At 46.7% G+C, this 13,202-nt stretch overlaps 1 protein-coding gene across 13 annotated transcripts in view; it reads right to left on the reverse strand.

Annotated features, from left to right (window-relative positions):
- The window catches only part of PC (pyruvate carboxylase), a 260,561-nt gene that overhangs the window by 15,322 nt on the left and 232,037 nt on the right, over positions 1-13,202 (reverse strand). For all 13 annotated transcript variants that reach the window (XM_083716620.1, XM_083716617.1, XM_083716613.1 and 10 more), the window contains 2 exons: positions 6,074-6,218; positions 5,524-5,613 (listed from right to left, as the gene is read on the reverse strand). In XM_083716620.1, the coding sequence (XP_083572746.1) occupies positions 5,524-5,613; positions 6,074-6,218 (235 nt within the window). The remainder of the gene's footprint in view (positions 1-5,523; positions 5,614-6,073; positions 6,219-13,202) is intronic.

A 13,202-nucleotide genomic window follows, 5' to 3' on the forward strand; every position in this document is an offset into this window, starting at 1 on the left:
GAAGGAGAAATCCCCCAGTTTCCTTATTTCATGCTGCTCTGCCCTGGTCAGGTTGTCTCACCTCTGCCATGAACTCGCCGGGGGTGTTTCCAGTCTGGGGGCTTAATGCTGCAATCCAGTAGTATTGCAGGGGGTTGGACTAGATGATCCTCAGTGTCCCTTCCAACTTTGCAGTTCTATGATTCTAGGATTGTAAATGGGTCATAGGCAACAGTGTGCGTGTGTGTTTTTAAAATAAAAATAAATAAATATCAGATTTTCCTTGGAATGTAAAAACAGTCTGGCCTTTGGATGTCAACAATGGCCAAGGTGCAAAAAGGGTCCTTGGTCTCACCCATGCCACAATAAACACCTAAACAGAAGCACCCTAAATGTCATTAGGCCCACCCTGGCTTAGAACCCTCATCTACAAAACACTGACCTAGTAGCTTTCAGGACGACTGTGTTAAGGTATGCAAAATGCCCTGAATACTCTGAAATTGCTATATAATGTGAAGTATTAGCATTTTGTACATGCGGATAATAAACAGAGTCCAACCACTCAAGCAGAGGGTGCCAGGCGCTCCTCACTCCATGGTTAAACAGAATTATGCACATTGATGCAAATTAGCTTCATCTGCATAATTCATTTAGAATGCAGGCTTTTCTCTGGGCGTGGGATGGAACAGCACATCACCAGGTACTATTTCAGTTCACAGAAGCTGCTTGGTAATTTTAGACCTTCAGCTCCATAATCTTACGTATCCCTCCCAAAACCACTTTTTTTTAAAGACAGCCACATCTATTACTTCAGCTGTGAAGCACACAATTAATATTTGCCTTCTCTCTTCCACCACCACCATGCTTACAAGTGCTGTTACATCTCTAATAATTGGGCAAAACACACAAACGAACACACACACACACACACACACACACACACACACACAGACACCCAAAGTTTGTCAACTCCGAGCATGTGCAGTTTTGCATTCTAAAACTCACTCAAATCATAGCACCGTGGCAATTACAGGAGTGGATCGGGATTTGCTTTTGCTGTCCCAACACTTAAAACACCTTTGTCTGGGAATGATAAGCACCATTTTGTTGTAATGTAGAAAAAAGACACTGAGCGATATCCAATGTCAGTCATACTCCACGGGGACCTGTTGAAATCAATGGACTTGATTTCAGTGTGTCTGCTCTGAGTATGACTTAGTTGAGGGGTGGTGAACTGGATCTGGGCAGTGGGCCCGACTGTTATCTCCCTCACCACAGGCCAGGTTTGACAAGTGGGTGGTGCTGCCCACTTGCCATTCACGTGATCCAGGTGGGGAGACGGACAGCCTGCAAAGCACCAATGGCCTGCTGCTTGCTGGGTCTTGAGAAGGGCTTCCCAAGACCCAACGGCCAGCTGATTGTCACCACTTGTGGACCACTGCGCATGGGGCTTTGTGGACCACGTGGAGCTTGAGGGGTGGATGGGCATGGAGTTCCAACGAGGGGTGGGATCCAGTGGTCGGTGGCTTGGTTGCCCACTGGCACAGTCCCTCCTGATTTGGCCAGAAGGAATTCCAAAGAGAGCTCTTGCTGCTGCGTTCTGGTGTTCCTTCCCTGCATGGGGCTTTAAAGGAGAGGTAAGAGGAGTCCTCCTTTCGTTCCTGTTTTAAAGTTCCCAATGCTGGATTCATAGCAAGGGAAAGTGTGCACATAAAATGCAAGTATTAGTGAAAGTATCATAAAAATGCATTATATTAGGGGAAATTGCTTGCAAAGATGTGGGTGTTAGGGGGAATGCACAGAAAAACGCTGACACATTTTCATGTGGTGATGATGATAATTTTTAGTTGAAAGAACAGGCGAGTAAGAGGCAACATGATTGAAGCTTATAAAATGATGCCTGTCATGGAGAAAGTGGATAGAGAAAACTTTTTCTAGGACTCATGGACAGGCTCTTACGTTAATGATAATAATAATAATTTGTAGCCTACCTTTTTCTCCTAGGAGCTCAAGGTGGTGATTTTCCCTGTCCTCATTTAATCCTCACAACAACCCTGTCAGGCAGGCAGGTGACTGGCCCAAGCTTATCCAGTGAGCTTCACAGCCAAGGGGGAATTTGAACCCTGGTCTCTTCCAGGTCCTTGTCTGACAATCTAACCCAGGGGTCCCCAAACTAAGTTCCACGGCCTGGATAAAGCCTGTGGGACTTGTTTATCCGGCCCATGGCGACCCCCGCTGCCACCGCCCGCTCTTACTGGCGCTGCGCTGCAAGGCTGCCCACTTCCGGATCGGAAGAGCACCAGAAGGAGGCCTGTGCACATGCACACAAGCTATTTCCGGTGCTCCTCTGACCTGAAGTGCGCCGGAAATAGCGTGTGCGCACACATATGGGCACATGCTCCCCACCCCCCCAGCCTACCGTGCGATCGATGCTGGAGACACCAGGCCGAGGCGCGGTAAGTTTGCTGACCCTTGATCTAACCACTATGCTACACGGATGCTGCAAACTGATGCAAAGATGTGGAAAACTGAACAGGAAAATTTGAAAGTGGGAGGAACCAAAACTTGTCCCTCTGTGGTGAGGAGCAAGTTCAAACCATCAGAGAAGCGCTGGCTGATGGATTACAAAACATCCATGAAGGAGTTGGGACCACTTATTCCGGCTTCAGCATGTTCCCAATTCTGGTATTTAAAGCTGTGTACACAATACTAAGCTAGATGGACCAATTCAGTATAAGGCATTTCTTATTTTCCTATGCCAGGTTGGCGCAAGGGCTCCTGGGATTGCACTTGCAAAGGCTCGCAGGATTGCTAGGCACTGTTTACGATGCCATTTTTGTGCTTTTTTAGGGCCATTTTTGCTCCATTTCGTACCACTTCCGAGGCACGCGGTTGAGCTCATGTGTGCCTTGAATGCACATAAATGGGGAGTTACTGCAGGCCACCAAGACTCCATATCGCAAGGCCTTGGGAAGGGAAAGCCTTTGTGCAGCCTTCTCTGAAATGCATCCAGCTCATGGGCCCTGGTGCAACTCCAAGAGACAGAAGAGCCTTAAATTATGCATCATGTCATCATGTGGCACATGCCGCCTCTGCTTCTCCCCCTGCCTCCGTTCATGACACATTTTCCAGATGGCCCCCAACAGCCACCCAACGCCTTCCCCTTTGGATCCATTCTGATGCCTTGGCAAAAGTTGCGCTGAAGCCCTTGGCTATGCGGTGGAAAGGGCTGCGATCCAGAGGCATCTGGCCCAGATTTGTCAGGAGGATGGTGCATCCCCCACTTCCACCCACCTCAAAAAAGCCCAGTCATGGGTGCCAACTGCCTCCCAGGAATCCTACCATCAGGGATGCCATCAGTCAGAGCAGCAATTTGTCTCCCACCTCAGCCAAAGAGAGCAGAGTGAAGTGAACAAAATGGACAGAGAATTCCCCCCCCCCCCCACTCGCAGCAACCCCAGTTCTTGCTGTGAGATGCAGGCTGGGACATTTGGTCCTGGGAACCCAGCACTTTTCGCTCCAGGAAGGAACAAATTCCACTGTGGAGGATTCCCTGGATCAGGCAAAGGCTCACTTAGTCCAGCATCCTGTTCTCACAATGGCCAGAAGCCTGTGGGAAACTGGCAAAAAGGACTCGAACGCCCCACTCTTCTGCAGTTTCCAGCAACTGGTATTCAGAGTCATTTACACCCTCCAACTATGGAGGCAGAGCATAGCCATCATGCCTTTTTATTCTGGGTTAGAACTACTCCACCGCATCACGGCCAAATTGGGCCATTTCCTGATCCAGATCACCCTCAATACTCTCCAAGTGGCTAACAGCCTCAGTGAATGAAAGAGAGACAATGCAAGTATTTTTGTCTCCCCATCTCTCCAGGATCACTAAGAGCAGCCCTGGGGAGGTAATGTCAGAGGGTGAAACAGGCTTTCCCACAGCATCCTGGCCCAAAGCCAGTATCCTGTCCCACGGCAGTGGCTTTTAAACTTTTTTTTTAAAAAATAATAATCATGAGATATTTGTACAAAGAAAAGGTTGGAAAAGCTTCAGAAAAGGGCAACCAAAATGATCAGGGGGAACTTGTCTATGAGGAAAGGTTGTAGTGTTTGGGACTTTTTAGCTTAAAGGCAAGTAAGAGATAATGAGATAGGAGTTTTACTAATTAGGCATGACATGAAGAAAGGGAATAGATAAATTTCTCTCTCTCTCTCTCAAACTCATGGACATCCAGTGCTGAAAGATTCGGGGCAGATTTTTTAAAAAATGACTTCTTTAAGCAGCACATTTTTAACTATGGAACTCTCTCCCACAGGAGGCAGTGATGGCCACCAAGTTGGATGGCTTTAAAAGAGGGTTGGAACTAATTCACGGAGGAGGGGGCTATCAATGGCTGCCATCTGCTAGAAGCCACCAGAGGTGAGAGCGCTGAGGCCCTGCATGTGAGAAGAGGATGCTGGACTGGATGAGCCATTGGCCTGATCCAATAGTTTCTTCTCATGTTCTTATGTCCTCTGACTTCTGTTGACCTTCTGTCTAGTTCATCTCTCATTCATCTCTGGCTTTACTAACTGAATGAAATACCACGTTTCTCTTTTCTTCCACCTCTGTGCCTCATAAGGGATCTGAATAATGGCTGGCTGGCCTCTTCCCAAGGGAGGGAGGTCTTGGGCCCCTTCCTTCCCAGTGTACCTTTTTGGAACCAGGCCTGGCCTAACTCAATTATGGATTGGAAGTGACAATGAGTGGGCAGGAGTTCCCCCATTGGATGTTTAGATGGGTTAACTTTAAAGCAGCCACCAGGGGCTTCCCATTCTGATTGGCTTGTTTTTCCTTTAGAGGAAATATATCCATTGCTGGAAACCACAGGAGGGGAGAGGGCTCTTATGCTCGAGATCTGCTTTTGGGATCTTGGTTGGTCACTGTGAGAACAGGATGCCCTGATCCCACAGTCTCTTTTTATGCTCTCAGACAAAGCGGCTGCATTTGGACACATCCGAAGGTTTGTAGAGCTATGTGTGAGGATTAAATTGCAAGCTTTCCAATCTAGGCTAGCTGCCTCTCATTCCTCCTACACTGTGCTCACCTAGATTGGTACCAACCAAATGTCAAATTTCAATTTGTCTCTGCCTGCAGGGTTCTCTGAAATGCCCTCTTTTAAATAGGAAGAGCGTATAGCTGGAAAATTGTGGGGGTGGGAGTGGGGTGGGACAGAGGAGAAAGAGGGTCCCAGGACTATGATACAGAAATTACTGTGCAATTTGATTTTCCACATGGAAAGAACGAAGGCAGTGAAGATTGTTGCCTATGGGGCTATTTCACCTGTACGGAAAGCAAGACTGGGTCTGGCATCTGAAATACACACAGGGTGAAACTAACATGATTCTCAGATGCTGCATGCTCCCCAATAGGGGAAGAGGTCAGAGGGTGAAAAAATTTCCTTGTACGTTTGGAAATTGATGAGAAGAAAGTGGTCCAAAGGTCTAGCCTCTTATTTTAGCGGTGGCACACTGCCTGCCTGTCTCTTCCCGTCAGATCCCCAAACTCACCCAGAGGAACAGAAGGGATAACTGGGTCAATAGGCGAAGGCCTGGCGTTCACTGGGATGGGTGTGATGGGTCCGTTCACCATGACATGGCCTGGGAAGAAAAAGCTGTGTTAGACTTTGAGATAAAGATAGGGACTGGCAGAAAATGCCCACAGCAGCATCCTGCAGAAACCATGCTGGCTCTGCATCAGTGTAGCTTGTTCTTCTATATGCTCGGTCTTTAAGCCACAGGACAAAGTAAAGGCTGGTTCAGCTCCAGAAACTATCCTGAAACTCTTGGAGTGTGTAAAGCAAGGGAGGACAGTGTGCCTCTAAGCACCCCCAGAGAGTCCTCCCCTCATCACAGCCTCCTCTCATTTGCCACAGAAGTGCTTCCAGGTCAGAGGTTATGGTTTCCTGTTAGTGCGAGTGTCCATCTGCCTTTCCAAGAATTAACCATGAGGTGATTCAGACTATTCCAACCTGATTTCGCTCTCCTCCTGGCTAAAACTGGAATTGAGTTCCCACATGATGAGGTCCTCCACTTGCCTCCTTCTCCCACCCCCACATACCCAGGTAGTGGAGCAGTTTCTGGGCTCGATTCTGGCCAGGTCGCAAATTGAAAAGGTCGGGGTTCTCATCGATGAACTGGGTGTCCACGGTGCCACGGAGAAACTGGTCATTGCCAAGCACATTCTGTAGGAAAGGGATGTTGGTCTGAAAGGGAGATGAGAGGGAGGTCTAAGAGGCACGCATCAGGGTTTTTTTGGGGGGGCGGGCAGGTTAGACACTACTATCAGTCAGCATTAAGCTTTCCAGATCTGTGCAACAACTGCCGTTCCTCCACCAGCTGTCTTCTGACACCAGCCATTGTGTCAGGCTACAGCTGAGGGAGGAAGAGAAAGGAAGCAGGGCCAGGCCATCGGCTCAGCTGGAAAAAAACCAAAACACTTCCATCAGGCTCCTCCCCCTTCGGCTATCACCTGACAACTGCTGGTCATTCCATTGGGCTGTAGCAGAAGGAGGAAGGGAAGCAGGGTCACACCATTGGATCAGCTGAGAGACCAGCTTTGGCCTTCTTCTCCCATTATTATTTAAAATATTTCTTAGCTGACCTTCAAGTGTGCAAAGGTGTGAATAAAGTGATTTACACAACACAAAATTACAATATGAAACCAACAAATAAGTGTAACTAACTAACTAAATAGCCTTGCAAATTTATTACGTGGGTCTCCCAAGGAGGGGTTTAATGTAACCGTTCTAGGAACTTGTTGTAATAGCCCAATTATCACCCAGGAAAGCTCTGCTGGATGGCAATTTGGCGATGCCATGGCAGCAGAGAAGTAGGAGGCATCTTTGCCAACCTCTGTCTGGTCAGATTCACTGCAAGTCAGACTCATGGCACGTTTCATTTGTATAACAGCAGGTCAGAAACAACAGCAGCAACGCCAGTGATGTCAGAAATGTAACGCCAGATGGAACAATAAAACAATGCAGGCAAAAGTTATTGGCAGATAAAAGAATCTTTGGCAGATTTTTTTATAAAAGGAATTTGAATACCCTGGCACTTCAAGTTTAGCAGCGAAGGTGTCTCTGCAGAAGGCACAACAACACTGAACCCTCCATCTCTTCTGCCTCCCCTTTGAAGGCACCTGATGCAGCCTGCAATGCCCCAGAAAGCTCACCAGTCCTTCAGGGATTCGGGTCCCATGCAAACAATGGCCTGAAAGCCATCAGTTTAAAATCAGCTTGCAAACCAATGGTGTGTCGGTACAGCTGTTTCAACTGGTGAGGAGTGTCCTCTGGGGCTTGCGCAACTTCCAGTGGTCTTTTGCCCACAGTTGAAGCTTCTCAGAAGCCTTCCATGTGGTTAAAAAAAAAAAGGCAACTATGGGGTTGTGGTGCTTATCTCGCTTTTCAGGCCGAGGGAGCCAGCGTTTGTCCACAGATAGCTTTCCAGGTCATGTGACCAACATGACTGAACCGCTTCTGGCGCAACGGGATACTGTGACAAGTGCCAGAGCGCACGGAAATGCCATTTACCTTCCTGCTGCAGTGGTACCTATTTATCTACTTGCACTGGTGTGCTTTCGAACTGCTAGGTTGGCAGGAGCTGGGACAGAGCTATGGGAGCTCACCCCGTTGCACGGATTCAGAAGCATTTAGAGTCTCTGAGCACAGATGTAGAGATTCTGAGCACAGATGTAGAACACAGCCATTGTTTCTAGTAGCCACTGACAGCTTTCTCCTCTATTAATTTGTTAAATCCCCTTTTACAGCTATATAGATTGGTGGCCATTACTGCTTCCTGTGGGAAGGAGTTCCATAGTTCAGCTATGTGCTTCATGAAGAAGTCCTTTCTTTGATCTGTCCTGTATCTTCCAACAATCAGCTTCTAAGAGTTCTGGTGTTAAGAAAAAGGGAGAAAACCTTTGTGCTCAGATGCCACTTGGGCATCTAAAGTAAGCGCTGCATCTACTGGCACCTCCAAACCTGATCCCTAAGAATGTTCCTATTAACCTGGAACATTAAAAAAATTCCTTTTAACCTGGGACAAAAGAACCCAAAACCGAAAGTGAAAGCCCAGGAAATCCTAATATGACTCAATGTCAACGCAGGCAAAGGGTGACAGGGCGACCTCAGGCAAAAGTCAAGGGTGCTTTTATGCCTGGCTGAGATCACTGTATGTTTTTTAAAAGTTGAAAAGCAGATTAGAAAATTTATAAATAAAATAAAACAGTAAAACAAGTCAACACTGCACAAGAGACACAAAGGTTATGTAGGGACATCCTATTTTCTGCTGGAGTGTGGCATGAATCATAGAATCATAGAGTTGGAAGAGACCACAAGGGCCATCGAGTCCAACCCCCTGCCAAGCAGGAAACACCATCAGAGCACTCCTGACATATGGTTGTCAAGCCTCTGCTTAAAGACCTCCAAAGAAGGAGACTCCACCACACTCCTTGGCAGCAAATTCCACTGTCGAACAGCTCTTACTGTCAGGAAGTTCTTCCTAATGTTTAGGTAGAATCTTCTTTCTTGTAGTTTGGATCCATTGCTCCGTGTCCGCTTCTCTGGAGCAGCAGAAAACAACCTTTCTCCCTCCTCTATGTGACATCCTTTTATATATTTGAACATGGCTATCATATCACCCCTTAACCTCCTCTTCTCCAGGCTAAACATGCCCAGCTCCCTTAGCCGTTCCTCATAAGGCATCGTTTCCAGGCCTTTGACCATTTTGGTTGCCCTCCTCTGGACACGTTCCAGTTTGCCAGTGTCCTTCTTGAACTGTGGTGCCCAGAACTGGACACAGTACTCCAGGTGAGGTCTGACCAGAGCAGAATACAGTGGCACTATTACTTCCCTTGATCTAGATGCTATACTCCTATTGATGCAGCCCAGAATTGCATTGGCTTTTTTAGCTGCCGCGTCACACTGTTGGCTCATGTCAAGTTTGTGGTCAACCAAGACTCCTAGATCCTTTTCACATGTACTGCTCTCAAGCCAGGTGTCACCCATCTTGTATTTGTGCCTCTCATTTTTTTTGCCCAAGTGCAATACTTTACATTTCTCCCTGTTAAAATTCATCTTGTTTGTTTTGGCCCAGTTCTCTAATCTGTCAAGGTCGTTTTGAAGTGTGATCCTGTCCTCTGGGGTGTTAGCCCATGGACTGCCTCCTGCTCCCCCCCCCCCTCAAATTTTGATGTACGGAAACAGTTAAATCTTATTTTAACATAGGCGATGGGACTGTTTGTCCCTCCAATTCTCAGATGGGCAGCAGGCTGGCTTAAGAGGGGGAGATAGCTGTGTCCTCCAAAAGAACAGCTGTAGAGGAGTTGAGGCTGCTCCCCCCCCCCCCAGATCTGCCTTGCTATATACGACAGGCCCTAAACAGCAATTGGTCCTACTGGTATCAAACGTGAGCTGGGGTTGTGGTGCAAAACATCTGGAGGGCACCAAGTTGGCAATAGCTGCTTCAGAAGCACCCCAAGATCAAACTGCCTACTACCTCCTTCTCAGACGCTAACTCACACAGACTGTGCCGAAAGGAGCTATGGAGATGCGCATTATTCCTTGTCACTAGCTTAGAAGAGACAGAACTTAGCCATTCCTAGCTTATAAATCTCTTAGAAGCTGGAGTTGGCACTTCATAACTGTCCATACACTGAATAGACAAGGGGAAATCTTATAAAATGATGCCATTTACAGTACAGACGAGAAAAATGTGTCTGGAAAAGATCAAGCAAAGCCTCAAACAATTGTGCCTTGGCGGAGGGTAGCAGATGGAACGGAGTAGAAAAATTTATGCTAAAATTCTTCAAGCTAAGAATTCATTCTTACCTGTTTCAAGTGTGTGTGTGGAGCTCCCCAAATTTCTTGAATATCTCACATCCAGGAGCTACAACTCCCTACAACCAACCTCCTGACCCACAGATTCTTAAATGCAAATGGCCCCACTGCCCTCTTCTGCGGCTCTAGTTGCACTGAAGGTAGCTCTATGAATGACTATCAGACACTGAAGTTAAATGGAGCCTCCCTATATCAGCACAATATACTAGATTTGGAAGACAGACAACAGGCAGGGGAGACTTGTCTTCTGGCCTGTGTCCCAAGGAGGCAGATGACAGCATACATATAAATAAATGAAGTCATACTGCATTTACTGTAATAAAGCATACGGCATTCATTATAATATTTTATTGTTGTGTTTTAGATGGTTTTGAAAAATGGCTTCCATTGCATTTCACTTTGGACATGATGAATTGATGGGAAAAGCCTATAAAAGGTTTAGCACTGCATAATCCCTTGAGAGCGTTACTTATTCGTTTTTGGGCTAATCAGAATTAAATTCCTACAAATGTGGCCAGGAAGACATCAGTGCTATGAGGAGACGTGTTCTGGTGGTGGGGTGTCATTCCAAATGCATTGCAGAGAAAAGTTATCTCTGAAACAGCTCTGCGAACTGCGAGCCTTACAATTCAAATTATAAATGGAATAAGCAAAATAACTTAAAAGCTTTATGCTTTGCAGATGAGGAGGAATAAAATATTGGAATGGCAACTAGTGCAGCTATATTTCTGGTCCTTGGTTAATCGGCACCGAGTGTGTGAATGGGAATTGGATGCTTCTGACTACATAACAATTGATTTTAATTCAAAGGGCAATCCATAGATTTAAGCACACATGCACGCACACCAGAGGAATCTTGCATGCCTGAGTTCAGATGCGGGTACGTTGGATCTGATGCGTATCTGATTGCATCTGATGGATGCCTGCAGTTCCTAAAAACAAGGATATCCTAGAAATGTGGTGGAATTCCCACTGACACCTGAGATCATTGGGAGAAAAAGCAGGAAAGTCTGCAGAAATGAAAGGACTGGTCCCCCCCCCAACACTTTTTGCAGCATGGACAGCCTTTTCCAGAAGGGGGCAGCACTTATTCCTTATTATCTGATCAGAAACTGTCTGCATTGCTAGAGATTCCTGGAGAGCTTCAGTTCTCAAGCATCTCTGCTCAATTCTTTGTATCCTAAGTCTCTCTCTGGGGATTAACAAAGGACTCTGTTCTCTCCCTCATCAGCAGACTTTTCTCCAAGGTGGTCAATCAACAAAATGATTTTTTAGCTGATGGATCTGGGTTTTGGCCAGTTACTCAGTTAATAATCCATTTTATTTAAATTTCCCTCCCCTTCTCTCCCACAATCCAAGCACAGATGCCTTTTGAGGTCTTGAAAAGAAGTGTGAGGGTGTTTATAATTCAAAAAGGGAGGGAGAAGCTGCCACTTGCAGTTAGACAGCCTTCTTTCTTCAAAACCTGAACGCTATTGATTCGCACGAAACGTTTTTTCAGCAATACAAACAACGGAACAGAAGAAAAAGAAGACCAGATCGATAGATTCATAAAAGAGGAAGCAGATCTGCACAAACAAATGAGGATTTATGAGCTGTAACTTGGTTGAAAGAAAATTTTGGGGGAAATAAAAATAAAAATCAGCCTGTCAAAATTATTTGATGCTCATCGGATGGAGTTGCAACTGAACATGACTTGCCAATGGTGATGCAGTGGTGAGAGTGTCGACAAGGTCATCAGAGACCAGGGTTCAAATCCATCACTCAGCCATGAAGCTCACTGGGTGACCTTGAGCTCAGTTGCTGCCTCTCAGCCTAACCCACCTCACTGGATTGTTGTGGGGATTAAATGACAAAGGGGAGAACCATGTACACCATGGAGTTCCTTGGAGCAAAAGATGGGATGTAATTGCAGTAAAATAAATACTGGAGGCGAGGGCAAGTGAGTAATGGTGATTAAAGCCCAATATCAACGTTTTTCTTCCTGGGCACAGCAATGCAGGATAAAGAGAGGCTGAAATACAGACAAATGCCCTTAACTCACAGCTCAATTAAAATGAGGGGTGTGCTGGCTGGGGCTCCTGGAAATTGAGGACCAAGGCACCCAACTGGGGAAGGCTGAAGCAAAGACTGAAAAAACCCTGGAATTTTTGGATTTATCTACCTTAACCACTAGTCAACACTCCCTCAGATTCCGCCCTCCTTTCCCCTAAGTATCCAGGAGTTGTCAGGGCTCAACCTGAGGTCTCTCCTCAGAGGGAGGAGCAGGACCCTCTGGCAGATCCCCACAGGGTCAGCGATCCCCGAGGGGCCAACAGATGATCCAGATCTCTCTGCTTGAGGACCAGCTCCAGTATCATGGGCTCCAGGCTGACTCTCAGATCCCCTTCCCACAAAAAGAACTCCTACCCCAAAGCAGAGGGAATGGTGAGTCAGACAGAAAGGTGAAGGTTGACTACTCAAGAGGAGGGGAAAGTGCACGGAAGCATCATAAGAACATATGAAGAGCCTGCTGGATTAGGCCAATGGCCCATCTCGTTCAGCTTCTCAGAGTGGCCAAAGAGATGCCGCAATGGGGAAGCCCAACAGCAGGATTTGAGCACAAGAACACTCTCCCCTCCTCTAGCAACTCGTATTCAGAAGCATTCCTGCCTCCAACTGATAAAGCAGAGCACAGCCATTATGGCTAGTAGCCATTGATAGTCTTCTCCTCCAGGAATTTGTCCAATCTTCCTTTTAAAGCCATCCAAGTTTGTGGCCTGCAGGAGTGAGTTCTATTATAGCTTAACTATATGCAGCACATAATTAAACTATGGAACTCCCTCCCACAGGAGGGAGCGATGGCCACCAACTTGGATGGTTTTGAAAAGGCAAATTCACGGAGGAGCTGAAGACTATCAATGGCTACTAGTCTCTTCTGGGAAGCCCTCAAGGAGGACCTGAGCACAACAGCACTCTCCTCACTTGTGGATCCCAGTAAGTGTTGAGTGGAGGCAGAACATAGCCTTTGTGTCTGGTAGCCACTGGCAACCTCATCCTCTGGCCTTCAGCCAAGGGGACTGGCAGGAGGGATGGAACAATTATTCACTTGCATGGAATTTCCAGTCACATTTTGGTGACCAGGTAAGCTGTTGTATACAGAAGAGCTGGAAAGACTTTCCTAATATCAGCAGTGATACAAAGCAGATGCAGAATTCCTTGGGGTGCAAATATGGCCTTATGTTATCCAAAAGGGATTGTCGGTGAGAATGATCTGGAGGCACCCACAGATTTAATAGCACCAAAATGTTATTTCTTCTTACTGGCTGAAAACACACAAGAAAGAGTTACCAGTATTGTCAGAGGGGTTCA

Source organism: Podarcis gaigeae (genome assembly GCF_964106915.1).
Source record: "Podarcis gaigeae genome assembly, chromosome: 16".
NCBI lineage: Eukaryota > Metazoa > Chordata > Lepidosauria > Squamata > Lacertidae > Podarcis > Podarcis gaigeae.